Here is a 27,760-nt window from a genome sequence, read left to right as displayed (position 1 = left end):
CTTAGACTTTCCGTCGTGGAGACCCCTCCAAACCCTGGCACCTCCATCGAGCCTCAACGAATCGACAACCGACTACACCACTCGCTCAGGCCCTCGAAGATGCCCGCAAAAGTCGTATACGGAAAGAAGAGGAATGGAGGGCGGACTGCATTCACAACGTTCTTGTCACCAGAGAAAGGAGTTGCGCACAGAGAAGATGAGGAGGAAAATGCGGCTAGCGGCCCGACACGTGACCTACGGCGACAAACAGAACCAGAAAGAGACGATGTGTCAGTGCTGGAGCAAGGATTGAGCAAACTACGAATAGAGAAAACATCACCTGTGGAAGATGCGGGTACGTTGAGGAAACGATCGCGGTCACGCAAAATCAAGCCTGGGCGCAACGAGGATACCACAAAGGAGAATGTCGTCCCATTCGAAGATGCACTGGACGAGAGTATGCAGGCTCTATCCATCAAGGGCCCCAAGGAGGATGAAGTTAGTATGCTCAAAGAGCCACGTCGACCGCGAAAGGTGCTGAGCGACCGCAACATCAACGCCTTACACAACGCCTCACACAACGTTGACGAATTGGCTCGATCGATCCCGAAACCGAAGAAAGAGAAGAAACGCGTGGTTCCTACTATCGTCGCCCAGGATGTAGTTACTACACCTGCAAAGTCTACAGTGCCCATGGGTTCAGCTCATTCCAAACCAGCCTCGGCGCAACCAGCAGCATGCCTTCCTACGCCCGAGCCAACACCTGAACCTGAAGACATATACACCGCCTATGCTTCGCCGCTACTGGCGCTCAGCGATAGAAAGAAGCTTATAGGGTTCCAGGAGTGGTCAGACGAGCTGGAGCCGCACTTCCAAGTTACCAAGATTGCAGAGGCCTCGTTCTCAGAGGTATACCGGTTATCTGCGATATCACCTGCGAATGGTCTTAAGGAAGAGTCGGTGCTCAAACTCGTAGCGCTCAAGACACCACCAGCTGTCCCCTTACCAAGCCAGCTACACACTCGTGCGGTTCGAGATCGCGAAGCGCAGTTAGAAAAGGAGATGGAGCAGCGTGAACAGGACGACGCGTACAAGTCACAGGTTGATGATGTTGCTTCTGAGGTTAAGCTCCTTCAGAATCTCACCCACATACCTGGATTTACCGTCTTCCGCGACCTCACGATTGTGCAGGGTAGACCTTCAGCGTCTTTCAACGATGCGTGGAAGGAATGGAACAAGGCGCGGCCACGCGGCAAGAAGAGTGAATTCCCCGATCCCAGCAAGAAGACCAGTTACGACGAGTACCAGCTCTGGGCTGTAGTAGAAATGCAAGACGCTGGTACGGATGTTGAGAAGATTATGGAGACAGGTGGCATGTCGTCGATATGGGAAGCTTGGGACGTGTTCTGGGGGGTAGCAATCAGCGTAGGAAAGGCAGAAGAGGCGTGCCAGTTCGAGCATCGCGACTTGCATCTCGGCAACATCTGCGTTCGGTCTTCACGCTCAGGTGGGGACGTGCTGCAGCCCTCGATCAAAGACCCTTTGCGACGCAAAATCCGCTTTACCGGCCTCGATACGACTGTCATCGACTACACCTTGTCGCGCGCAGACATCCTCGCCTCATTATCCCGGTCCCGCAGGACGTCTGTCATGTCTCATGTTTCCAGCTCCACAGCCGCATCTGCGAGTGAGGAGATGGTCGACGTGGCTTATCTGGATCTTAACAAAGACCCCGCGCTCTTCGAAGGCGACGCAAGTGAAGAGTACCAATATGAGATCTACCGCTATATGCGCGGCGCAGCACTCTTCGACAACCCGTTGCAATACGAGCCGTTGGATATACCGCAAGAGGAACCTGTGGAAGAGGAAGAGCCAGAGCAAGCCCCAGTCACACCTCGCCGCTCGCCTAGAAAGAACACGCACATTCGCTTCGACTCAGGCGACGACGAACCACAAATGCCTCGGCGATCGCCCAGGAAACACGGCGAGGAAACGGTACTCGATGTTGCACCGATACCGACGGAAGAGAATTCTGACGAAGACGTCTGGCGCGGTTTCCACCCCAAGACGAATCTTGTTTGGATGCACTTCCTACTGCATAAACTCCTCAACCACCTCGCTGCTGTCTCTTCCGCACCACATCACGTCTCTTCTCGTCCTGTCCTTTCTAAACACGGCGAGGTGGATAAGAAGAAAGTGGAGAAGAAGGCTATGAGGCTGTACAAGGTCTTGCAGAATGTCAGTGAACTACTGTGTCCTGTCGCGCTGGGCAGAGAGGAGAGTCTGGGTAGCGTAAAGGAGTTGGTTGTGCTTGCTTTGGAGGAGCGGTGGGTTAGGGTTGAGGATGTGGCAGGCTGAATACTTTGATTTGTAGCATTGTAGGGAGTTTGGGTGCTTGATTGAAGGGGGGCTTGCATTGGGCGGAGTTTGAAGGCGTAGCATTGATATGAATCACGAATACGATCAGTCGCATACCTCGTATATGTCGAAGTGAAGACTAACGGAGGCCATAAGCCCCGCGAATCCGACTAAGAATAGTAGTGATTGGTAAGGAAGAAAGCGACCGTTGAGGGCGCATGCAGAAGCAACGGTCATGAAAGCCAAGTCGGCTAGCGCAATCTACCAGTAAGCCACTACATGTCATCTTTCACGCAACCACTCATCATGGAGCCCACCTACACACTGTAAGCATTCGCGCGCCATGCGCGTGCGCGTGCGAAAAAGTCTTGCCCCAAGAACCAAACAGCATCGAGTATTCGCCTCCAAAACACTAGAGACGGAAGCCTCGCCAGCCGAAACGAAAAACAGATGATAAACGAAGAAACGACCGGGAAGACGGCAACCCGACAACCAAAGCCGAACGACGCCACACCCCCAAAGCCACTAGCCCCCCATCATCCACAGGCCTTCCTTCCATGTGATGAAGAATGAAGGCAGCAGCGAAAGCCTCGCACCCCGCCACCGCAAACGGAAGGCAGAGCCCCCATCCTTATCGCACCACGTGCGGTCGAAAACGGTGAAACGGCGTGCCGCGGGTACAAGACGTCGCAACACGACCCATACGCCGGGTCGCGACACGCCCTCGCTTAGATGCATCGGACGAGGCCAAGGCGTGAGCGTCAATGACTTTGGGTGGAGCCGCGGCATGGAGCCAATGGCGCGCGGTCAAGCACGGCAAGACTTGCGTCGCTTAGAGCCTTCTCCGTTCTGGCGAGGCAAAAGAGATTAGAGGCGCCGTCTGGCAGCACAAACACGGTGTATACGGTCGGTGGGTATATACTACGTGCATGATAAAGGGCTAGGCTGTTGCGAGTGCGAGGGCGCTGGCTGCTGGGATTAATTAGTCCACCTACCCACGTTGTTCGCCCGCGTTTCCGTTCGTGTTGGATCTTTGCTCTTCTTTTGTAGAGTAGACGTTCTGGTAATCCCACATCTTCGTTCGTCGTCTATCGTTGTCTGTATTCTCCGTCCCTGCACATTCGCCCCCCATGCGTTCCCACGCACGAACCGGCCTCATCGCCGCCCTGGCCCTAGCAACGCAACTCCTCGTCGTCGTATCCGCACAAGAAGACCGGCCCAAAGGAAACTTCCGCCAATGTCTCGAAGTCAGCCCCGAATGCCCCGTCTTCGCAACGCTCTACGGGTACCGCCCTAATCTAGGCGCCAACGCCTTCCTCTGCGCCCTCTTCGGCATCCTCTGCATCGGCACGCTCGTCGTGGGTGTTCTGAGCCGCACATGGACCTACACTGCCGCACTGGCCGTCGGAACCTTCCTCGAAGCAGCGGGATATGCGGGCCGTGTTATCATGAACGACAACCCATGGAGCGAGTCTGGATTCAAACTGCAGATTTGCTGCTTGGTTCTGGGCCCGAGTTTCGTTGCTGCTGCGATTTACCTCACGCTCAAGCACTTTGTCTTGTACTGCGGACCTCAGCATTCGCTGCTCAAGCCGCGTCTCTACCCGTGGATCTTCATCGGCTGCGATTTCGGTTCTATCGTTCTCCAGGCTTGCGGTGGTGGTATGGCGGCTGCGGGTGGCACAACGAACAAGGCGCTCATCGATGCGGGTAACAACCTGATTGTCGCCGGTATTGCGTTCCAGGTCGTCACCATGGCGGTCTGTGGTGGTCTTGTTCTTGTCTACGTGTTCCGGTACCGCAAGGCGAGGAACCAGCAGGCTATGGGCGAGAAGAGCTCGTATGAGATGGACAAGGAGACGGGAACCGTGCGCTTGGCTAAGATCAAGCTGTTTGGCTGGATGATCGTCCTCGCGTACACGACTGTGCTTATCAGGTGTATCTACCGCTTGCCCGAGATGGCTGGTGGATGGGGAAACTCGCTCATGAGGAATGAGAAGGAGTTCCTGCTCCTCGACGGAATGTAAGTTTAAATGATCCAAATCCTTGCAAAGACAAAATACTAATACACTATTCAGGATGTTGGCTATTGCTTGCACGGTGCTGACCTGCTTCCACCCTGCATACTTCTTCCCTCCTTTCGCTGCTTTCCGCAGCCGCAAGTAGCTGTTTTCTTCTTTTTCGTCGACGGCCTTAGATGTATAGATGTTTGCGTCTGTTGCAGCGGTCACTCCGTATCATATTAGCGTTACGACTTTGACAGCTTTTTCAGCATAGCGATATTCATTATAGACAAGATTTTGTAATTTCACATAACATGACCTACTTCACTACCCAGAGATACTTTATAAGGTGATGCTCATTGTTCCCATAGACTAACACCTTCGCCCTTCGTACCTGACTACGCAGCTCCCCACCTCTCAGCATACCGATCATTCCCCGCATCAACATTCCTCTCATACTCACTCCGATCCGCCACATACTGTGCCGTCTCCTCGCCGAATACCTCCGCAATCCACGCAAACGTCACATCAATCCCAGCCGAAATACCAGAGCTAGTCCAGATATTACCGTCCACGACCCAACGAGCCTTTGCAACCCACTCGACATTTGGGTGCTTGGCTTTGACCTTTGCGAAGAGTAAATAAAATGTCCGAAGTGAGGTGAGGAAATGAAAAGTAGGTTCACTTACATCGCCGAACGCGCGTTTGTTAGTCGTAGCCCTCCTACCGTCCAACAAACCAGTCCTAGCCAATATCTCACTACCCGTACAAACAGTAAGAACCCATTTAATACTTCCCTTGCCGCTCAAATCCAATCTCTTGAGATACTCGACCTGTGGCTTCATCCACTTGTCGCTCTCCGGTCCCCTCGAACCCAGCCCACCTGGGAGGAGCAGCACCTCCAGATCATCCGGCGCGTTGTCGAATGTGTGAGTCGGGACTATGGATTGTGAGAACTGGGAGCCTTGCTTGTCTTGCAAGATGTTCTGGGTTGGCACTGGGTCTAGTGTTGCGGCTATGGTGCAGAGCGTGAGAGGGTGGTCGGCGGAGAGGATGTTGAGGGCATCCAGGGGGCCGGCATAGTCGAGTAGGTGGAAGCCGGGGAAGATGATGACTCCGAACTTTGAGGGGAGGGATTTTGCTGGCATGTTGAGGTTTGGAGCGGGTGATTGTGTTGGTGGGGGCAATTGTTAACAAAGTTGAGGGTCGGCCAGGCAATAACGTATCGATGTAAGTATGTCTACTGTTTTCGAGATAGTTTGCTATAGGCCCGGATGTAGTGGTCTTTGTTGTAGCGTGATCATGTAGAGTAGGGCATTGGTAATCGGCCGGGCTGGGTACCTCAGTGGGGGAACCTTGGAAGCGGAGTAAGTGGACGCCTTAGACGCTAACATCCGCGCGCCGATTGATCCAGGGGCCTTTTTTTGTGCTACAAAACATAGTGATAATAGCCCCACGGCCAGTAACTTTATTCTACAACATGTATCACAGGAACACGAGATCAGCAAGTTCAACGATCGCAATACGAGTACACCAAGGCGAAGAGAGCGAAATGGTATTGTCATTGAAATCTATACAACACCGTTCATGTGTACGCCCTGCGCATCTTGTTGCTGTACCGTAAGCATCTGCCTTGCCCGGTCGATCCTCTCCTTTGTCATGATGTAGCTCTTGGGGATGTCTCCCTTCTGAACCATCTCTTCGTGTACAGCGGTCAGATCCTTGCCGTCGCTTTCGCCCAGTACCATATCGACAACTGCCTTGCCGCATAATGTACCATTTGGCATACCGTGTCCTGTGTATCCGCCGGCTAGCCATAAGCCGTCTCTATCGGGCACCTTCCCTACCCATGGGTGGTCGTCACGAGAATATCCCATGATGCCAGTCCACTGTGCCGCAGCCTTAAGCTCATGTAAGCCCTCAATTTGCCCTCCCAAGTTCAAGACCTTCAACAGCGCACCGCGGAGATATGCAGCGGAGCCTTCGTCAATCACGCTGTCATCCGAGATGCCTATGCTTGGGAAGTTTCCAGCTCCGCGGCCGCCACCAAACATCAGATGACCACCGGGGTTTGGAACGCCCTCAAATGGGCGCTGGATGAGGTAGTCGTCGTTGTTTTCTGGCTGACCGAGTGCTCCCACCATGCCATACGAGTCTGGCAGAAGGGTCGATCCTTCAGGTGGGAAAAGGGCTGACATCTCCCCCCGACAGGGCACGATGAGATCGGCGAAGTGAGGTAAGATGGCTGATGTGTAACCGTTCGTTGCGAGGATGACAGTCTTGCTGCTGATCGTGCCGCGGGGTGTGTGGAGAGTGTGTGTGCCATCTGACGAGGTAATCTCGGCGACGGGAGTCTTGGTCTGTAGGTTGAGCCGGCCAGTCTTGATGAGTTTCTTGAGGACAAACGTGACCAGCTTGTATGGCCACAAACTCGCAGCTCCCTCACTCAGCGTCGCTCCGACACAGTCGGGCGAGACGCGATGCTTCTTCAACTCCGCCTTGTCCTTGATAATGGTGACGTGACGTGCGATCTCGGGTGCGATCTCCCTGAGATGTTCAATCTCCTTCTCAGCCTCTTTCATTGCACCTTCTGTCCAGAATGTGCGGCAGCCGGTGACGTCGCGCCACTCGCAAGGGACGCCATTATCTTGAATGTAGGATTTGACCGCGGCGACGTTCTTGAGTTCGAATTCAGCGACGTCGCTGCTTCGGTCGAAGAGGAGAGGTTGGCAGTGACCACCGTTCTGTTTGCGCGACCGTTAGCAACTGTGCGCCGTATGTTTTGTTCGACTTGAGTACGAAGAATAGACGCGGTCGTCTTACCCTTCCTGTAGCGCCCCAGCATGCCTCTCGGGCCTCGAGCAGGACAACGCTCTTGCCAGCAGCCCTTTCGTCTTCCGAAAGATATCTCGCTGCACTTGCGCCAGTTATACCAGATCCCACGATAACGATGTCAGCCTCGGCGGGCAATTCCTCTGTCGTACAGTGACCCAGTAGAAACTCATTCGGCTCGCTGTGCCAGAAAGAGTCTGACGATGTAGGTGTCGGAAGCGTGGCGCGCTCGTGCTTCATGGTGGGTTCGAGGATTGGGGAAGGCAGCGGAGGGAGGTTTGGAGATTCGGGACGGATTGCGATCAACTCTTAAATACGTGAACTGTTAGGTGCCAGCACTGAAGGACAAGCCGATGCGGTGTGACGAACGATACTCCTCTGGGCTCGGAATGCGTATATTTGTACCGAACGATGATCAACCTCAAGGCGGCGTGACTGAGGGGTGGTGGGTCATCCTTCGGGGTTCGACGCAGCAGCTTAGGCTACCTGGGGCATCATGTCGTTACTCCGATGATAGGACATGGCGACGAGGGGATTCCGAATAACGTGTCTCAAATCTCAATATCATTGTCGCGTGTTTGTCGCGAGTATCGCAGAAGCACAGAGCACAGGAAGACATGAAGGTACTCACTGCAGCGGTGAGATCGTTTGGTACCTGGTACATGGCATGGCAGGTGCGGGACCGGAGCAGACGCCGCGAGTCAGTAGGGCTGATTATGTAAAGGAGCTGCGCAAATCCACTCCGAACTCTCTGACATGCCGTACCATCCATCTTTACTAGCATGGAACGACTCTGTTGTTTGGTTTCGGTACCAAGGTATGGTTCAACGTGGAGCCGCGCCACTCCAGCATGCGAGCACATCTGACAAACGTGGCATCACGGCATGCGACACATGGCGTTCGGTACAGTAACGTCAAATCGCATGCTTGTAGCTAATGTACAACCAAGGTAATGACAGTAAGAACGCGAGTGAAGATAGCGACAACAACGCCGCGATCTGCCCAGTTGCCCTGCTCGCCTCCCGGCAAACCCGCTAACCTCGAAACAAATCCGTTCAGCCATATCATTATCGTCCTTCGTAACGTTCGTCAAACGCTGCCAGACACCCGCTAGCGAGCGTCGTACCGCCAGCAGTACTATCAGCCAACCATACTGCTTACTTCCGTCGTTGAACCAGCTCTTTTGCCGAAGCAGTCAGCGAGTACCCGTTGAACAGCCAGTCGTTCGAATGCCGTCCTTTCCACGGGTCGCTTCCGCTTGTGCTTCGCCGACCTGCAGCCTGTATGCTAGGTCTGTCACTTTGTACCGGTCCTGCGGTTGGTCGCGTCGGGCTGATGGGGCTTGTAGCGGAAGCATGCCTTTGTGAGTAAGGCGCTTGCTCGGGTGGCATGACCATGGGCGACTTGGAGCGTTTGCGAGACGTGGCTCCACGAGAGCGACTCCGTGAGCGACCGCGGATGCGTGCTGAAATGGCGCCGAAGAAAGATGCTTCGGTTGGTGAAGCTGTTGCGCGGGCCGTTGGTGATGCTGGAGAATAGGGTGGAGATGTTTGACCCGACGACGACCGTGACTTTTGCGAATCGACAGTGTTTGTCCGGATTGGTGGCGGCATGGGCTGGTTGTGGGAAGTCATCTTGATAGCCTCACAAAGATATCAAGAGATGTTTGCAGAGTCGTATTCGTCTCAACGTATGAGAGTAGCAGCGTATTGTAGGCTAAGATGACGAAGGATGACTGCAGAGGCCAGGTGTGAGGCTCAAAGGTCAGGCTGTCAGCACACTATATAATACCTACGCCGCAAAACATCCTCGTCATTTCCTTTCATGTGTGTCCTCAGCACATACTTGGCGCATATGGCAGCTCAATCAAGATGTCGGTGACTTGTTACAATCTCGCAACATGGCGTCCAATCAGACGCCTTAAACTTCAGGCGGGGCCTCCAGTTCGCCATGTTCCTCAGGTGAGCTCACCGACTCCCCACTTCGGAGCGAGCGTCTGAAGCCCCGCAGTGCACTGCAAAGCCAACGCATCCAGCCGAAGAGCCAGACCATCAGAGGCTCCGATGGCGATATAGGGCTAGCCGCAAGCCAATCAATGCAGATGATATGCCTCTGAACCATGATTTTGGGGTCACCGGTTTTGAGGGGTGCGAAGGCTTGTCCCCGCCAGAGTGGTTAGGTCGCGCTCTTTGGAGCTTGTCTGTGCAATCAATGTGCCAGCTACTACTTCTCTATCCAGCACGCTGGTAACGTCGGAGTAGAGCGAGATCATCAATAGCTGTTACGCAATGTTGCGTTGGACTGACACGGAGCTGCAAAGTCCCGCAGGAATCCGTGTGTCCTCCAGGACGGCAACGTACGTGTTATCAGTCCAGTATGCGAGCTGAACTGATATGCATGTCTCATGTCAAAAAACAAGCTCTCGAGTACCAAGCAATAGCTCTAGGCCTTTCCACTTTAATGGCCTGTATTGCTACCTAATGAGCTACAAGTCAGAAGCGAGATGGTGCTTGATAACAAAGGCAGCACCCCGCACTGTGGTGTCGCGCCCAAGAGTTTAGCCAGCTCTAGGCCTGCAGCACACACTTGGTGATAGCGGGTTGAAGGTACTTTGTAGAGCACTTTTTAGAATATCCCAATAGAGTTTCAGAACCAAAACTATCAAAAAAAAGTTAGTCCTCTGCAGTCATGTCGCAAAGGCGGATCGGGACTTCGAGAACGCAAAAAAAGTAGTCAACGTTGCAATCGTGAGAAGGAGCTGTGCATCCTCCGGGAGCTGCTGTATGTTAGTGATGTGTTGGTGAGGTGGGATGTGGAATAGAACGTACTCGAACCCGGGCCAATTGCTTGGAAGGCAATTATCCTACCGTTGGACCAAGAATGCTTGATGGAGAATCGACCAAATTTGATATACATATTCCTAGCGACATTTTCAGGACTCATGAGTGATGCGTCTCAATACATCGAACATCGCATTGCTGGAAGCTGCAATTGAACCCCGCTCTCGCTTCGACCCAGCTTTCTCCATTTGCTAAACGCCCCACTTCATGCAACACCAATTCCCGCTCACGAAGTCTTGCCTTGTCAATAGTTCCGTGTATCGTTCAGATTAGCAGCCGTTCTAAAGTCTGATGTGGGATCTTTGAAGGGAACAACCAACAAGTGGACGTCAACAACCAACGAGTCCCCACTTTCTCAGCTCAACCACATTGGAACCAGCGCATATCCCATACACAGACACTAGGTAATTTGATGCAAGACTTCTCATTGAATCCTACATACACATCTACTGACTCGATCATCCCCCTCTAACTACTTCTCGATACATCTCTAACACAATGAAATTATTTACAGGAGAACAGGAATCTACTGCGCAGCGCGGCGCTGGCTCATTCCACTACGCCTGGAGTAGCCAGTCTGGGTCTTGCCGTAGCCCTCAGCAGGGGCAGGGGTGTACGCGGCAGGAACAGCAGGAGTAGCGGAAGGCTTGTCGCTCTCGCAAGGGGTGGAGGTGGCGCCAGCGGGGTATGCGTTCTCGTAGACAGGAGTGGAAGTCGGTTGGACGGGAGTCGGGGTCGACTGTACAGAGGAAGAGCAAGGAGTTGAGGAAGCCTGGCTGTAGACCTCAGTGCTGGTGGACGAAGACTCGGCTGGGCTGGGGGTAGCCTGGCTGTAGACCGGGGCGCTGTAGACGGATGAGCTGGCGGGTGTGACGGATGCGGTGCTGCTCTCGCAAGGAGTAGAGCTGGCGCTCGCGGGGTAGTGCTCTACAGGAGTGGACGCAGGGTAAGGCTTGGTAGAGATGGTGGAGAGAGTCGACTTGACGTTCTCGCCGTAGCCGTTGTTGCCGTTGTATGAGGGCTTGGAGTAGACAGCAGCGGGGGTAGAAGCGCTGTAGCTGGAGGACTTGGCGGGTGTGACGGATGCGGTGCTGCTCTCGCAAGGGGTAGAGCTGGCAACGGTAGACGAATCAGTGCCATAGGCAGGAGCAGAGCTGACGGCAGCGGGGGTAGAAGCGCTGTAGACGGAAGATGAAGCAGGGGTAACGGAAGCAGTGCTGCTCTCGCAGGGCGTGGAGCTGGCCATCACTGATGAATCAGTGCCGTAAGCAGGGGTGGACTCCGGGTGTGGGTACTCCTTGGTGGAGACGGTGGCCATGGTAGACTTTCCGTTGTTGCCATAGGCGTTGCCGCCGTTGTAGGATGGCTTGGAGTAGACACCGGCAGGAGTTGAAGCTGGGTAAGACTCCTGAACCGAAGATGAGGAGTGACCCTTAGCTGGACCGGCAGGGTAAGAGGGGTAGTTGTTCTCGCCCTCAGTAGGCTTCTTGGGGTAAGAAGGAGTGGAAGCTGGGTAGGCCTCGTGAACTGAGGATGACTGTCCGTTCATCGGACCGGCGGGGTAGGAGGGGTACTTGTTGTCACCTTCAGTAGGCTGCTTGGGAGTAGCAGATGGCTTGTTGTGGCCGTAAGAGTTGTCGTGAGCGGGAGCGGAGGCGGAGGTAGGGTAGGCCGCATGACCGCTGCTCTTTGCGGGTGCTGAAGTGGCCTCGTGCTTCTTGGTCTGCTCGTACTCGCAAGTGTAGGCCTGTCCAGGCTTGGTGATGGTGACAGTCTGAGCTTCATGGTGGTAGATACCCGCCTCGTAGTGCTTAGCGGTGGGGTATGCGACCTCGGTGTCGTGGTCGTAGACGGTAGTAGTGGGCTTCGCGACCTCGTAGTTGCCGGTGGTGGAGGCATAGATTGTGGTGTGCTTGATCACTGTCTCCGTAACAGTCTTGCCACCATTGACCTTTGTCTCGTAGGCACCGTAAGCGGCGGTGATGTAGCCGGTCTGCTTGGCTTCGATGTACTGGCCTCCGTAGGTGCAGGTCTCGCCGGCCTTCGCGGTCTTGGTGGCCTCAGCTGGGTAAGTGACAGGGTGCTCAACTGTGACGTCCTTGCTTGGGACAGTGTAGACACCGGGCTTCGCGTAAGTGGTGACCTCAGGCTTAGGAGTGCCGTAAGAGTACTCGTGGACGTACTCAGACCACTTTCCGCCCTTGTACTCCTTGACGTTGACGGGTTGCTTCTGCTCGCCCTCCTTGTAAAGGCCGGAACCGGGGTAACCGGGAAGTGCGTGAGGACCGAGTTGATTGTATGGGACCGACTCGATCTTCTCGTACAGCTCGTACCAGCAGCCGTCAGTGCCGTTCTTAGGGGCGAGACCAGTGGGCGCCGCGTAGCCGCCTGTTGCAGTAGCGGAGTGGGTGATTGTCTTCTTGGTGTGGTAAACAACAACGGGCTGCGCGGTCTTGGTGATCGTAGCGTAGTTGTTGTCGTAGTCCTTGATGACAGTTGATACGTAGGCATCCTCATCCCACTTGGCGCAGTCCTTACCACCGTAGGCGGGGGACACGCAGGTGGGGTACGGCTGATGTTGAGTGGTCACGGTGACCGGCTGCTTGCCATAGCCGGGCACGATAGTCGTGTATCCGATGGGCTTCGCGGAGGTGCTCGGCTCGACGACGGAGCTGGACTCTGCTTGCGCACCGTATCCACCGTAGGCCTCGTGGGCAGCGGCAGTGGCAACGAAGATGAGTGCGTACTTCATGGTGATGATGAGTGTTGTTAAAATTAGGTATTAGATGTAATAAGATCGTGTATAACGAATGACTGGGGTGAGATAATATAAGAAAAAAGAGTGTAGGAAAGAGGTGTTGATGATTAGAGAGAAGATGTGGATGAGTATATGGACTGCGAGACACCGTCGTCCATATATACTCACCCAGTGGGTAGATTGGTCTGAGAGACACACGCCCCTGAGATACTGGGACGGTAGAATCTGCCGCTCGCTTGCTTACTTGGTACCCTGAATCCGAGGGTGTTGAGCTCTAGAATGCGACACGTGCGCAATGCATGAGCATACCGTTCGTTAGAGATCGACCCAAATGTACATACGGATACGAAGTACAAGCGTCGGAGTTATACAGTACCATTTGGGCCGATCTATCGTGAGCTGCACGAAGTCTGAAAGGAAGGGCATTGTCGAGATCTTGAACCCAGTCATGCAGAAGTCCTCTAGTTGACACTTGTGAGACTCTGCCTTACTAGAAGTTCGCTCACCGAGTTTTCAAACGCACTTTTATGCATGCTGAACCCCTCAACGGCGAACCGGGAGGAGGAGTAAGGGTACTGTTTGAGTGGGCCTTTCCCGACTTGGCAGAAAGCTTGATACCCCGGCATACGCTGTCAAAGGTGAGCTTGTCTGGAGGCGTTTAAGGTAAGAATGGTGAATGTGCTTCCAGTATCCAATAAGATCCTTGTGTCTATTTTAACACTTCATTCTAGACCTTGTGGCCATTGCGTGTCCAATAGCGTGGTTTTCGAAAAGATCCCGTCCTCTTGACGCACGTTCAGTTCGGCTGATCATTGACCGTCAGAGCGAAGCTCGTGTAAGCCGTTGAGCAGTAGAGTCAGCTCACGGAAGAAGAGTGTATCAGAATATGAATAGTGAAGCAACCCTTGCCGCGGATGAGCCCATACACGCCTCTCGAGAGTACCTCATCTGTTTCTGACCTCACCATACCAGGGGCCGTTGAAGGAACGCATAGATATGCCGTACGCTGTTCTTGTTCTGCCCGACTGTTCATGACCCATATGTTCGTGGTGTTCGCCAACGAACAGACCACTTCAGGGGCTGCGCCACATCTGCTCTCGCACTAGCGCTTCCTCTTTGGTCGAAATAGCGCCCAACCATCCGTACACGGAGATATCAGACCAGCCACGCGAAGCTTTGAAGACGTCGCAAAGTGGGCCCTGAAGCACGTACTCGATCCACTCCACTATGAAAGCTTCATAGACACGCAGATGCAAGCTCAACGGGTCGACGCAGTTGTGACAGTAGAATTGAGGTTACGACCGAGACACGTTCGACGAAGGAAGCCTGGATGAAAGCCCCAAGTGCAGGATGTCGTCGTACAGACGTCGCATATGTTCTCGGTGTTACTTTGGTCAGCAGTAAAGTCTTCCCCATTTACCCTACCAATTCTCTCGCAGCTCCCAATCGGCCTCAATGGACTACACTGTCATTCAAGCCCGCTCCCCAAGCTCTCTTCGTATCCACCATGTTTAGTATCAGCTCCGTCTGTCAAGATTGCTGCACACCTTGACCGTGTAGCGAGCTGCGCGAGACTTGCAAACCACCTGCGATTGACAACAAGAGACTATCAGCTACTGTATCTGACAGCCTCGGAGGAGCCAAGGACCAAGGCAAAGTCAGTGTCGAACGTATCGCAACGGAGGCGCTTGGTCATGTTCGAACCAGCTAGGCGAGTCGAAAGGGTATCTGTGTTGACAGTTGGTGATCAGCCTGTTGCAGACAAAGTTATCCTAGGCTCCATCGGCTACGACCCGTCGGGGCGAGCGTTCGCTGCTCATCCACTCTTCCAGATATCCGACTCCACATGTCATGTAGAGTCTTCTGATGATACAATCAACGTACTAGGACGCTTGAGATGTCTTTCATCTTTTCCTCAAAGCACAATAAAAGACTCGGTGCTACCTGCTATCCCTTTTTCGACCATATCGAGCCCGTCTCCTGAAGCTGAAGGGATAAGTCGATGCGACGGGTCAAGCTCAACGAGTAAAGAATCGTCAACCAAAGACGGTCAGCCTGGTGTGTGCTCTACCGGTTGTATGTCCTCATTGCCGACTCCGGAAGCAATTTTGACACGGAAAGAGACGCGACACATAGCTAAATGTTATTCCCTTTGATGAGCTTGGCGATGTTGACGTGCCATGAGGCTGGAGTTTCAGACGGTGTCTTGCAGTGTTTGGAGATCTGACACCATTAGCGGCTTGGCAGAACCGCTGCAGCAGGCAGTGGCAGCCGAACGTTGCCTCGACGCAATCAGCATCAACAGCTCCATCAAACGGTGCTCCCGCTTTCACTCAGCTTGCCACTGCCTACAACAATGCCATGCCGAATTTCCGCGTTCCCGTTCCGCTGCTCAGCTTCCTTGTCGATGCTCTCCCGCTATAGCCGTGTGGCTGCTACAAACCAATAACTACGAAAATCCGCGCGTGCTCCATCGTGATGTGTGCTCCTAGCCTCCAAGCCTACGCATACTCAATAGCTAAAGGCGTCGACATACGTACGCGTTTCATCTTGCAGCGACGCGAGGATAAGCACTTAGCTGCATTAGCTGGAGGCGCAGTCGGCGAAACCTCCGCTAGGCGCGATTGGCATCATGTCAGGCGTCCATGAGTCTGCCCTGGCAGTAGCAGGCACCTTAACCATGACATCTCTCGAAATCGTCAAACTCCAAGATTCCATTTCAATCTCGAGATCCAAGATCACCAACACATTTTTCTTTCCTTAGCCACTTCCTCATCGATGCATTCAGCCAATCCCATATGACGCTCTCCTCCCCTCTTAACCACAGTCGTCCCGCTTTTGCGCTACTCACCAACGCGCACTCACCATGAGCGAAAGCAGGCGCAGTTCCATATCCAGCGTATGGTCTGATGACAACCAAGCCCCGTGTTCGCGGTATTCCCTTCCAAGAGCCTCTTCTCGGTTCTGGAAATACGCCGCATTGCTTATTCTAGGCTTCGCTGCTATTGTCCTCTTCTCGACAAGAACATCGGTTTCGAGCAAAATCCTACCAACACATGTTCCGCATCTTGGTTCCGTTCCCGCTTCGTCTGCACCCGCGTTGTCATCACAGTCTTCCCCACGCATCGGCAAGGTAACGGCCTCATTCGGGCCGGAAGATCCCGTCTACGAAGCCGCCATCGCTTCTCACCAGGTTCACAATGACCTCCACGGGTACCCCGAGTTCATACTTCGCGAGCGCATGCTGCCTGGTCTTTGGTCCAAACATGCCTTCCTGCTCGCGATTCTTGGAGCCGAACTTGCCAAGCCAGCTGCGGAACGACTGGAGTGGCTTTTCTGGCATGATCGCGACACCATCTTGATGAATCCTAATGTTCCGTTGCAAGCCTTCTTGCCCCCAGATGAAAAGATCAATTTGGTGGTGACGAATGATCGGCATGGTCTGAACAACGGCGTCTTCCTCATCAGAGTAAACGAGTGGGCGATCCGTCTCTTCTCGGCAGCATTGAGCCTGAAGGAGTATAATCCAGATATACAGTTGAAGTATAGTGAGCAAAGTGCTATGGAAGAGACCATCAAGCGTGTAGGTGACAAACTATCGCCGCTCTACTCACTGCATCAACTAATCATCTTGCGATCAACAGCCATACTTCTCCTCCGCCGTTGCCTACGTGCCCCAACGGTGGTTCAATGGCTTCCCACCCAATCCAGACAAACCTGGTAAACCATCGCTAGCCCGTCCTGGATCTCTGCTTATTCACTTCGCTTCAAATCGAGACGGGAAGCGTCCGGAGAGGATGGCTTACTGGGGCGGTATAGCTCGGAATAGGGCGAGTGAGTGGACGAGGCCGCTCAATGAGACGGGCTATCCGGCTGAGATAGAAGAGTATTGGGCGAGATTGGGTAAGGGAGAGGATGTTGAGACTTTATGCAGGGACATTGGAGGCAGGGTCTGGAGTTGACGATCTTTTCAGCGTTGATGCTGAGGTTGTAATCTTCGACATGAGTAGATCGATAGGTCTTCTGATTCAAATGAACATCAATGAAACAACAGGGTATAACATCCCCCTTCCCATCCCGTCCTCCTGAACGCCTAACCAAAGTCATCCGTTTACTCCTACTTGACACTCATTTCCAAACCCCCATCTCTGCCCTCGTTGACACGCATAATACTGCTCCGCATAGCCGACCTCGTGTTCTCCTTATCACTATCCCCACCTCTCTCCAGTCTCTCCCAGAGACCACCATTGCCCGGCGGTCCCGAACTGAGACTCTCCCTAACATCGACCGCAGAGTCTATTATACCTAGACCCTGCACCCGCGACCCCAGGTCTTCGATAACATCGTGGTGCCTCGCCTTCTTAGCTTTGTACAGGGTCTGCTCTACAGAGCCAGGGAGGTAGATGCGCTTGGCGCCTAGGGTACGCTTAATATCTTCAAGAAGAACTTCCATGGGACAGATATAAGCGATCTTGTTCTTTTGGCAGAAGGCAAGCACGTGGCCGACGACTTTGTGGTGACCGTTCTGTACAACCCAGGCTCCGCTGTCGCCGCCGATGCCGAAGCCGCCAGCGACGTGCCACGAGCGGGAGAAGGATTTGCGGTGGTAGATGCGGACGGCGGACATGACGCTGCTGACCATGCCCGGTTGGAGGCCGGTGGTGCGGCCGAAGCAGTGTACGGCCATGCCGCCGAGGGTGGATGCGGGGGCCACACCGTTGGGGTATTCGTCCTCTTCGGGGGTGTAAGTGCGGCGGTTCACTGGCTTCTCCAGCTTGGAGGCTATGGCGCGTTGTTCCAGCGTCATGGAGCCCAGGCAGAAGCGGCGACCTCCTTGGCAAACGTTATATGGCTGGAGGCGGTCTTCCCTGAGCTTGAGGAGCGCCCAGTCGATTTCGTGGAGGATGCCGTCGCGCTTCCACCGGCGGATGCCGGAAGAGGCGTGAACGTGACCTAGTTCGTGCGAGGAGAGATGGTCGTCGTCGCGATCTTCCTCGCAGGGGAAGAAGTCAGCGCCCACGTCATCGATGGCTGGTTGTGTGATCTTTATCTCCTCGCCTTCGCCTGGCGCAATGCCGTCAATATCGCCCATGGTTGCGTGTGAAATATGAGAATCTGCCATATCTGAAATGGGATTAGCGCTTGTAACTTGTGTGCAGTGTCGGATCGGCATACCCTCCGCAGAGTCATCGTCAGACTCAAGCTCACTGTCAGAGAAGTCGAACGAATCAAGGTCAGCGTCGTCTTCCTCGCTCTTTATGTCCTCGTCGTCTGATAGTTCAAGATCCCACATTCCAGCGGGCTCATCCGATTCTAGATGAAGATCTGGTTGCGCACCCATACCCATTAACCAAGGGTTGTTCGCTGCGCTGGACAGCATCACATCGCTCGGAGAAGGGCTATCGGGCTCTTCGCCAACGTCGTCTTCGTCTTCGGACGGTATGTCGAGTAGGTGATGGACACTCATGCCCAATGGCTCATCGTCAACCAGAATGACCCCACCATAGGATACCGGAGGCAGATGTTCACCGTTGAACGCTCCAATGGAAGCCCCGCATAATGGGCGATCCTGATGGTAAGGGTTCATCACAGCCATGTCCGCATCGTAGGAGTCGGTATTCATCATGGATCGATGCGGTGGCCTAGTTCGGCGCGACGAACGGCTCATCTTGGACCGCCTGATCTTTCCCCTACGGACCTTGAGGTCATATATATTCTCGTCAAAGCGGAAGCGACGGTTGAGAATGGCCTTGACCTTTGCCACACTAGTACAGGTAACAAACACAGTAGGCTTGGCTTTCTCTAGTACTTCTCCGATGGCGACGAGGTCAATGCTAACAGTCTCTTCAGAATCCTTGAGCGCACGTTCTATTAGACGCTCAAGGCGGGGCAACATGGATGAGTGCCATTCTTCCACGATCTCAGGTGTGAATTTGACTGGGAAGAGACGTAGCTTCGGTCGAGGGGTCGGCTCTATATCGGTCTCGATCTGTATAGACGAAGTGACGTAGCTCTCACTCGAATTTACCGTCCTACTCTGTATCTCTGGCTCAGGTGTTGGGTAACCAAGCGTAGCTTGCGGCCAGTGTCGCAGTCCGTCACTGACAAGGGCCGAGACGGTGGTATTACTGCGTTTCTGCTTTGTCTGGCGCCAAGCCTTTTGGATGATGGTAATTTTGTCTTTGTAGTCTTGTAGCGTTGCGCATCCACTAGAGGGGGCGCGCGACTGTCGCCATGCACGCTGAATCGTTGAAGCGGCAGTCGCCACGCGCTCTCTGTACAGCGAAGAGTTATCGCTTGGGTCTTGTGAATTTGGCGGGGTAGCGACGAGAGTGCCTGATTCATCTAGAGGATCTTTCTGTTCCCACTCCATCTCCGATGCTTCTTCTTTAGGGCTCATCATACGAAGACTTTCTGAGATGCTCTTCCGGATGGAGTGTTGCGAGCTCCGTGATGGATTACGAGCCAATGAAAGATCTGGTGACTTCTTTGAGAGAGACTTGGTCCTTTCCAAGGCTTGTGTACCCTTCTCCAACGCCCATCGCTTTGCGCTCCTGTAGGATGGACTTGACTGGCCATCGGTGACGATCTGTGGCTGGCTCGCGCTCTTGCGCTTCAATGGAGATGCTTGCTGCACCGGTGTAGCACCCGGTCTCAATTCGCTCAAGTCAAACCCAGGTTCCGACTCATCCAGCATGCAGCAGCGTTGCAGTCTGGTTAGGATGCGAGTGTAGACCTGCGGAACATCGATCGCATTGTCGCCCTTGACATCCGCTGCCCAGAAGCAGTCGCGCACAACCTGCATGTAGGCTGTTCCGCATTTTGAAGCGAGCCTGCGGATGTACACATCTTCTATCCGTTGCTTGAAGTCGCTCAGGGTGTACTTTTGCTTCCACAGGTCAAGTAGAGGCTGCCACAATCCTATTTCGAGTAGCACCAGCCCCAAGCCATAGAGATCGAAATTGGCATTGTACTTTTGGTCTTGACTTCCAGTGAACTTGGGGTCCTCCGGATGCCGGTAGATGTTCAGTGTTGGTTTCGCCTTGTCGGTGTCGATGTCGAAGTCAGAGAACAGATCGAAGGAACATATTACAGGCGAACGCAGCGAGTATTGCAATGCTCTACTATTCGCAGACTGCCTTTTGCTTTTCTTGAAGACCATAATGTTGCTGCTATTGACGTCTTGATGGAGAAAATCGTCGCCGTGGATTTTGCTAAAGGTCAAGGCGAGCGTGAAAGCTAGACGAAAGCGGTCCTCAAGTGGCGGGGTGGCACTGTTGGGGTTGTGCAAAGACTTGGAGCCCGTCTGCAATACACTGAGCAGCGTCACTGGTTTGAGCTCCTCGATTGGCTTGTGGGAATCGGCTGGCCCTGAGTAGACTGAGGTGGGCAGCTCGAAGACCAGGCCAAAGCGCGGCTGTTTTGGATCTTCGAAATACCCAAGGCACTTAAGGGTGCCGTGGAAGGACTGGTTGTTGGACAGCTTTGTCAGTATTGACAAAAGGCTCTCGAGGCGCTGGGTGGATGGGGACACGCCAGTGAGACGGTAGGCGGGGTCGTAGCACGCGTAGTCGATCAAAACGCAAGTCTCTATGTTCCTGCTGCCATCCGTCTTCCAGGGGTTGGTGGAACTGTGGCGAGACCGCAGGCGGCCGATGACGCGAACAGAAGTAGTCCCAACGCTCTCGTATGGCGGAGGTTCCTCGTCGGGGAGGATTAGGTCTGCAGGATCTAGCTTGGGTGGAAGATGAGATCTGGGGGTATGTGCATTCAGAGGGAAGGTAGCAGGATTGACCAGCGTCAGGTCGGAGGCGTTGTAGTCAGGCGACAAGAAGACGGGAGTCGATGTGCTGTGATGCGGTGTAGCTTTTCCTGGACTAATACCACGCTCATTGCTTCTTTGAACTCTGCGGTTCCGTGAGAGATCATAGAGTATGTCGATAGAGGTGGTGAGGTCCTTGATGAGGTCCTCGTAACGTGACCTGTCGGCGGCCGCCCACGAGGGAAGGTCAGGCCGGCTCTTCTCTCCAGACATTGTCTTTCCCCCACCCGCAGCAGACGTGCCCGGGTGCATCTGCTCCGCCTCATCGAGGATTTCCTTGATGGTTCCGAGCACGCTTGTGACCGTCTCCGTCATGCCTGCCTCTTCCACGCTTTCGTCGATGTCGCCCTGCTTCCCCTTGGAGTTGTCGCTCCAGTCCACGCCCCATGTTATCAGCCTGTCCTTCTGTATCCTGAACTTGCGATGCAGTGCATGCGACTCGGGCGTGTCTTTGGCATCCTGCTCGACGACAGCATCGCATGTGGTCTTGGTGTCGGAGTAGAGCTGTGTCAGGCGTCGGGGCAGTCGACTGATGGTCTCCATGGTCGCGACTGCTCTGTGCGTGTCGCAACGGGTGTTCTGACGCGCGAGGAGCGAGGATGAGGGGGTGTTAAGTGCGCGTGTATAAAGTCATGGAGGATGTCTGCAATGCGCCTGCCTGGAAGGTAGCCGTCATGGCGCAAGACCCGTGTTCAGCGTGACTGGGGTGCATTTTGGTGGTTGCCTACAGGCACCGCCTCAGCGCGCTGCCGTGGATGGGTGGGGGATGGCCGAAGCCGCCAATCACCTCGTCGTCATCTCCGCCTAAGCCTCCACCTGGCCGTCTTCGCAGCTTCGGTGCCAGCCCTCCATCACGAGGCATTATTTGGTAGCACATGTGAATGTAAGAGTGTTGCTTGTGTGCAAATCGTAATACATGCTTTTATCGTACAGTATTCGCACTCGGTGCCGCTATTTTCCTTGCTATGCAACCGTAAAACTATGTACAGGCTTAGTCCTCAGTGAGATCACCATACTCCCACTGACCGCGGCGCTCCTCCTTGGCCACGTCCTGCTTCTTCTTCATGGCAGCCAGCACGTTGGCCGAGCGCTCCCACGGGCGCAGCTTCTTGGGTACCATCGCAAGACCTTCGCTAAGAATGTCGGCGTTGATGCTTTCAGTGCCGTCCTTGCTCTGGTCCGGGTTGTACAGTGTCACCCAAAGCATGCCGTCCTTCTCGGTGGCCTCGACTCTTGCGACGAGCTCACGATCAGCTGTCTCTTGTGAGATGAAGCTGACGGCATCGGCAAGGTACTCGGAGTTGCCAGGAAGTTGAATGAACGCCAGCTGCGCCTCTACAGCCTGTGGCTTCAGCTTCGATGGCAGGAACTCGGCTTGTGAGAGAGGGCGAAGACGAGACCACGGGATTGTCTCTGAGTTACCGTAGTCGATGTAGACAACCTCGGCCTTCTTGTTCTCTCGGTCGTTGCGTCGAATGCGCGCACGGTACCACTGGTCATCGACAGTGAACTTGGCTGCTACAAACTCGCCCGCCTTGGGCGCGTCTGGCAGGCCACTGCTGTTTGCAGGGTTGAGGTGGAACTTGCTGAAGGCGCTCATGAGTGATGTCAGCGCTGATGTACCGCTGCCGATCTGTTGGAGACGAAGCCTTCCGTCATCTTCGACGTGGGTGATCATAACATCGCGGTAGTCGGCCTTTCTTGATGATGCGGCGTCGCCGTTGGTAGCTTCAGTAGCTACCGCTGCCTCGCCGTCCTCTTCTTCTTGAGACGGGTCGTAGTCTTGCCACAGGTTCTTTCGCGCGTCTTTGGCTTTCTGCTCGGCTGCGAATAGTTCGTTTGCGTTTCCAGACTTCTCTGCTGAGTAGGCATGTACAGTAGCTAGACCTTCCTCCACCAGTGTCTTCGCAAAGTTCTCACGGTTAATGTACAGAGTGCCAATGAAGCCACCGACCTTGTCACAGTCCTCGACATCGATCTCGACGTCTCGCTGTTGGCAGCGGCGATTCGCGAATTCATGGGCCTCCTTGCCGAAAGGTTCGCCCTTTTCGCTGTCGTTTCTCGCCGATCGAGGTGCGCGGATACCGGAGAGGACGAAGGTGAGCTTGGCGTTCTCGCGAGGTACTAGTACAGTGAAGCGCGAGCCAGACTTGACGAAATCGACAATGGCTGGTACCTTGCGTTGGCGCGAAAGCAGAGTGAGTTGGCGCTTGGCCTTCTCGAGCGACTCTGAGTAGTCGACGTACTGCTTGACAGAGGGCGACTTGTCTGACCAGAGACCCTTCTTCTCAGCTTGTGCGGTGGACTCGGCCAGCAGAAGATCGTCGTAGATGGGGCTCCTGTCGGCATCGTCTTGTCGGTGGCGGATGACGGATGCCATGCCGCTCTCTACAAGAATCAGACCAACGTTCTTGCCCTGAAAGGTGACGGTGCACATTTCGCGCTCATCATAGCCCTCGGTCGCCGGTCGCTTCCCGTCTACGTGGAACTTGACGTGTTTGCCGATGAGCTTCTTGCGCAAGAACTCCTTGGCCTCCGCTACCCATGGCGATTGCTTGGGATCCGTAGGCTTGGGTTGGCGGACGCTGCTGAGGTTGATGCGCTTCTCCGCGCCCGCCTTGTTCCGGATGAAAATGGTGTCTGCGCTCTGGACACGGCTAACGGTAGCTTCTTGCTCCCCAGCCTTGCTAATCTTGGGCGCAACGTGTTCCTTGTATACACCCAGGCGGCCGTCCTTTGCCTGCTTCTCAGCGCCCCTAAGTATGCCCATCTTCTGGCCGAGGAGGGTGGTGTGGTGGTCGGTGCATTTGGCCAAGCCGTTCTTGAGCAGGAAAGGTGTGATGCTGCCCTGGGTAGGATGCTTGACGTCTGCGACGATCTGGCCATTCGGTGTTGTTCCCAGAACCTCGACGAGGACTCCTCGCTGTAACAGCCTTGTCTCGACAAATTGTTGAGCATCGTCGCCGAACGGCTCGGCTGGCTGCACTTTCCCGTCGGAAGGATTTGTTCGCTGTGTTGCGGGGGCGCGGACACCGGCGAGGAGGACCATTGTTTGTACGTGCTCGGTGGGCGATAGGAGGAATCGCACGATGAGGCGGTCGCCGGATAGGACCTTCTCGACAATCGAATCGATGTCCTTGCCCTTATTCTGCTCAACGAACTTGGTCGCATCGCTCAGCTCTGACGACGAGTTGATCCTGCCGCCAGTTTCCGCCCAGAGGCCCTTGGAGTCTGCCCTGGCGCGTGCCTCGTCTACTTGCAGTCGCTCGAGTAGGTTGGCAGCCTCATCCGAGTCTTCCTTGCGGCCGGCGTCGTCGCGCAGCTTCACCCAGCCCGCCGCGACGGCTTGTTGCGGCAATATCTCCTTGTTCGGTGTGACGATGAGGCCATATTCGCGGTTCGCGCCCGTCGGGATCTTGTAGAGGACTTGGAACCGGACGACCTTGCCCACCAGCAGACGGCGGAGGTAGTCGCGTGACTCGAAGGCAAAGGGCTCGTCGCCCTCTCGTCGCAGTCTCGGCGCGGTGACAAAGGCTAAGCTCAGTGTGCGCTCTGCTTTTGGGTTGTTGATATTGTGGAGAACGACGGTGTCGCCGGAAAGGACGCTCTTGACTTTGGCTTCGAAGAGGTTGCTCATGATGGACGTCGGATAGCTGCAGAACGCGAGGGGAGCTGTTAGCTACTGTGTCCAGAGAGCTTCAGATGCAGGTGGGGCCTCGCAGCTGTTCCCTGGCACTTACCTGCAGGAGATGCCAAAATGGGGTCAATGTTCCAATGGGTGGTTATGGGAGACGCAATTGATGTGTGGAATGTATGCCAATTGCTACTTGCGGATTGGGAAGCTACGTGTTGTTATGGCGGGCAAATCTCGCCGTTGCTCTCAGGGACCTTCGGTGTGGGGTTCTAGGCGAATCAAGCTAGACGTCACCACCGCCTTCCAGACTCCTTCACCACACTCGACTCTCAACACAAACACACGCGACAGTGCGTGCGACTGTCGAGCTTCACGTGTCAATCGCTGATATAGTGTCACGTGCCTCGATTCTTGGTTCCCATCACGGCACGCATGCTATGACAGGCCTTTTGGTAGTTACGTTAGCTAATCCTTCCAACACCTCTTTCCAGGTGCACCGTAGGCCTTTAGCATATTTTCGTCACTACTATCCTTCCTCTTACACGACCATGAAGCCACTTAGTCATCTTTAGATAGATAACTCGAGAGTGTCTTTGGATCTTCATGGCACTCGACAACGCTTAAGTGCCGTCCCTGTCAGGGGTTAGTGGACACCTTGACTACGCCGCGGACGTGCATTAGCTTGCCGCCTTGCTTGCAGTTTGAGGAAAGACCCGTCCGCGCATCCATGGATCCCTCACATGTCTTTAGCCGCAAACTCCAATGCGGCAATTACATCCAGAGTCGGTAGACACAAAGCATCCTTCACATCCTTTGCCAGACGGCGCATCAATAACTCTTTGGCCCGTGCCAGTAGGATTTGCTATCTTACCTGGCATTGAGCCTTACCAGATGTCGACATGTATTGCTTTGAACGTGCGCGCGAACATCCAATGAAAGCAGAGGTCGGCCAGTCAACACCGACAGCAGACTTGCCTCTCGTTGGCACAGTCGTGGCTGAAAGAGGTAGATCACGGTATTTTGGGCAGAATGATAAAACTACGCTCCTTAATCAGGCAAGAGGATTGAAAACCATCTGTGAAACATGATACTGACGGAACACAGTTCCTCGATGTCAAGGACTTCCTCAACAAGATGGCTAGTGATGAGCAGTTGATGGCGTCTGCAAAGAAAGTTAAATTTCTTCAAAGCAAATCAAAAGGAGATCCAATTCGGCCGCCTGAGCGCAAGCATGACTCTGGATGTTCGCCATCGTTACTAAAGCTATGGGAGTCCCTACCACCAAAGCCGTACTGTGACAAGCTGGTTACCATATACTTCCAGTATTTTGAGCGTACCATGCGCGTTCTGCACCGCCCCACTTTCATGCGTCAGTATGAAAGACTGTGGCTTGACAGCGGATCTGGGCTTGATTCTACATCCAGCATCCTCGCACTGCTCACGAGCGTTATGACCAGGGCTTACTTGCTCGACGATACGGCTAGAACCAATGAAGCAGACGATTACAGAGCCTATTTGCGGGGTGCAGCTATCAACCACATCCAGGTATGGCTCGGGGAACTTGGACGAAAGCAGCGAACGGAGCTATCAACTCTTCAAGTCGAATTACTTGTGCTACTGTCTGGTAGCGTTAGCCACTCCGACCCAGATAGAATTTGGAGCCGCAGCGGTGCCATAATGCGGTCAGCTATGACCATGGGCTTGCACATAGATCCTGCGAAGATAAAGCATCTTTCGCCCTACCAGATGGAGATGCGGAAGCGGCTATGGGCGTCTGTTTTGGAAACGGAAGTACAAGTATCTATCATGACGGGTATGCCCTTGATAGTCCCAGAGCTCGGATCTTACTGTCCGGTACCGGCAAATCTGTATGACGAGGACTTTGACGAGTCTTCATCGAAGCTACCTCCTCCCCGCCCTCTTTGCGATCTGACAGACAACCTCTACCAGATACATCTTGCTATGTCTCTTCCACATCGAATCAGGGCTTCTTCGCTTGTACAGCGCTCGATCCCCGATGTCAACGAGGCGATTGAGATAGGGCGTGAGATACAAAGATCCTGGTGCTCTCTACCATTGACTCTCAGCCTGCAACACAGCCAGCCAGCAACCGGCGATCGAGGTGGATTTCTGCATCGCATTCTCCTAGACTTTTATCTTCGACGATCGCTATTATGCTTATACAGACCACTCCTCTTCGGCTATCAGGAATATCAAGGTAAATCAGCCACCGCGGATACTTGATAAAATGTCTAGCTGACCTATAACCAGTACGTATTTCCTCAGTTTTGACGCAGGCGATAGATTTTAGACGCAGAATTCGTCTAACGTTCTTTCAAGAATTCGAAGTCTCTTATCTTTGTCTAGAGTAACCTTCTATGCTAACAACTTGATAGCAAGAAGTCGCAGAGGCCTGGCTACAATGTGTCGATTCATCGGTGGCCATACTCTCTTATTCAAACTTCTATTACCCTCAAGCACTTGAAGATACATCACCGTCACAGGAGGATCTTTACTTCTGGTTGTGCAAAAAAGACACTTTGTGGTCTGCTCTCACAGTATGCCAACGCATCAAACATCTCCGTCAGGCCAGCTCGAATGGCCAGTATCTAGAGCAACGAATGTCCGGGCACAACGAACACATACTCATCGCCAAGGTAGAGCAGACCATCAACTACCTCATCGCGAGATTGGGTCGTGGCAAAGCAGATGATCTCAAGGACATCATTTTCCTGTCGCTGGCGCTCAAATGCGTACAGCTACCCGAATCATCCCCGGGACGACTTTATGAGCTCCATTCTACCACCAGGGGAATAATGACTGCTTGCATGGAGCAGCTGTTACCACCCAAGCTTACCGCCAGCGGTCATCAGCATGAACGAGACGACGCCGAGTCACTAGCTAAGCGCACGAAATCGTCCTCAATACGCCCACCTCCAAAAGTTACGCCTACATGGCCTGTCAGTTCGAAGCAAACGCCCGACCCGCTTCCAGCAACCCATGGGCCAGGAATCCGTGGAGAGACTGCCGAGCAATACCTCAACGACTTTGCTGGGCTCGCCGCGGAGTTTGCCGATTGCCAGACCGATATGTTTAGTCTCCACGCTGCTTTCGGTGGTGGCGTGGTGCAAGACTGGAATTGCGACCACCTCTGGCAGTAATGGCTTCGATGCATTCTTCTGAGTTGCGCAACAGTGTTCCGCTGGAGGAGTCGTACATAAATGTGGTCGTTATAAATACCCCTGTTACCTATTTGAGGTGGTGCAAGATACAAAATACGATCTTCATCTATCAGTCTGATGTCCCCACGTTTCTTTTCCAAACAATGCATGGATGCCGTTTCGTCCTATACAAGCCCCCTTCCTCCTCACAATTTACTCACTCAACCCCGGAACACTCCCCAACACACCCATGGTATGTTTCCAAACCCTGTCCCTCGTGTCACTCTGCCTCAGCTTGGCATAACTAACTTGCTTTTTCTCATCACCCCTCTGACCCACCGCATATGCACCTCCTCCCCTCTCCCGTGTACTA

At 54.0% G+C, this 27,760-nt stretch overlaps 8 protein-coding genes and 1 non-coding gene across 9 annotated transcripts; 3 read left to right on the top strand and 6 right to left on the bottom strand.

Moving 5' to 3' along the window:
• Nucleotides 1–99: 99 nt before the first annotated feature.
• Nucleotides 100–2,337, top strand: J4E92_000309 (uncharacterized protein; the record flags this gene model as incomplete). Its single annotated transcript, XM_051491727.1, has 1 exon — nucleotides 100–2,337. The coding sequence occupies one exon, from the start codon at nucleotides 100–102 to the stop codon at nucleotides 2,335–2,337; it is 2,238 nt and encodes a 745-aa protein (XP_051357239.1).
• A 1,130-nt stretch (nucleotides 2,338–3,467) lies between these two features.
• On the top strand, nucleotides 3,468–4,503 carry J4E92_000308 (uncharacterized protein; the record flags this gene model as incomplete). The annotated part of the gene is made up of 2 exons (XM_051491726.1): nucleotides 3,468–4,360; nucleotides 4,416–4,503. The coding sequence occupies 2 exons, from the start codon at nucleotides 3,468–3,470 to the stop codon at nucleotides 4,501–4,503; spliced, it is 981 nt and encodes a 326-aa protein (XP_051357238.1).
• A 235-nt stretch (nucleotides 4,504–4,738) lies between these two features.
• J4E92_000307 (uncharacterized protein) lies at nucleotides 4,739–5,488 on the bottom strand (the record flags this gene model as incomplete). The annotated part of the gene is made up of 2 exons (XM_051491725.1): nucleotides 4,739–4,966; nucleotides 5,030–5,488. 2 exons carry the CDS (start codon nucleotides 5,486–5,488, stop codon nucleotides 4,739–4,741), a joined length of 687 nt encoding a protein of 228 aa, XP_051357237.1.
• Nucleotides 5,489–5,911: 423 nt separating this feature from the next.
• Nucleotides 5,912–7,412, bottom strand: J4E92_000306 (uncharacterized protein; the record flags this gene model as incomplete). Its single annotated transcript, XM_051491724.1, has 2 exons — nucleotides 5,912–7,084; nucleotides 7,164–7,412. The coding sequence occupies 2 exons, from the start codon at nucleotides 7,410–7,412 to the stop codon at nucleotides 5,912–5,914; spliced, it is 1,422 nt and encodes a 473-aa protein (XP_051357236.1).
• Nucleotides 7,413–9,967: 2,555 nt separating this feature from the next.
• Nucleotides 9,968–10,056, bottom strand: J4E92_000305. Its single transcript has one exon. It is a non-coding gene; the product is annotated as a tRNA-Gly (tRNA).
• A 482-nt stretch (nucleotides 10,057–10,538) lies between these two features.
• J4E92_000304 (uncharacterized protein) lies at nucleotides 10,539–12,764 on the bottom strand (the record flags this gene model as incomplete). The annotated part of the gene is made up of 1 exon (XM_051491723.1): nucleotides 10,539–12,764. The coding sequence occupies one exon, from the start codon at nucleotides 12,762–12,764 to the stop codon at nucleotides 10,539–10,541; it is 2,226 nt and encodes a 741-aa protein (XP_051357235.1).
• Nucleotides 12,765–16,887: 4,123 nt separating this feature from the next.
• Nucleotides 16,888–21,135, bottom strand: J4E92_000303 (uncharacterized protein; the record flags this gene model as incomplete). Its single annotated transcript, XM_051491722.1, has 2 exons — nucleotides 16,888–17,894; nucleotides 17,946–21,135. The coding sequence occupies 2 exons, from the start codon at nucleotides 21,133–21,135 to the stop codon at nucleotides 16,888–16,890; spliced, it is 4,197 nt and encodes a 1,398-aa protein (XP_051357234.1).
• A 448-nt stretch (nucleotides 21,136–21,583) lies between these two features.
• J4E92_000302 (uncharacterized protein) lies at nucleotides 21,584–24,229 on the bottom strand (the record flags this gene model as incomplete). Its single annotated transcript, XM_051491721.1, has 1 exon — nucleotides 21,584–24,229. One exon carries the CDS (start codon nucleotides 24,227–24,229, stop codon nucleotides 21,584–21,586), a length of 2,646 nt encoding a protein of 881 aa, XP_051357233.1.
• A 1,803-nt stretch (nucleotides 24,230–26,032) lies between these two features.
• On the top strand, nucleotides 26,033–27,387 carry J4E92_000301 (uncharacterized protein; the record flags this gene model as incomplete). The annotated part of the gene is made up of 2 exons (XM_051491720.1): nucleotides 26,033–26,039; nucleotides 26,705–27,387. The coding sequence occupies 2 exons, from the start codon at nucleotides 26,033–26,035 to the stop codon at nucleotides 27,385–27,387; spliced, it is 690 nt and encodes a 229-aa protein (XP_051357232.1).
• Nucleotides 27,388–27,760: the final 373 nt, after the last annotated feature.

The sequence above is a fragment of the Alternaria infectoria genome (genome assembly GCF_024043175.1).
Source record: "Alternaria infectoria strain BMP 0036 chromosome Unknown scaffold_1, whole genome shotgun sequence".
In the NCBI taxonomy this organism is placed as follows: Eukaryota; Fungi; Ascomycota; class Dothideomycetes; order Pleosporales; family Pleosporaceae; genus Alternaria; species Alternaria infectoria.
The sequence above is the reverse complement of the archived record's forward strand: the minus strand, read 5'-3'. Positions and strand labels throughout refer to the sequence as shown.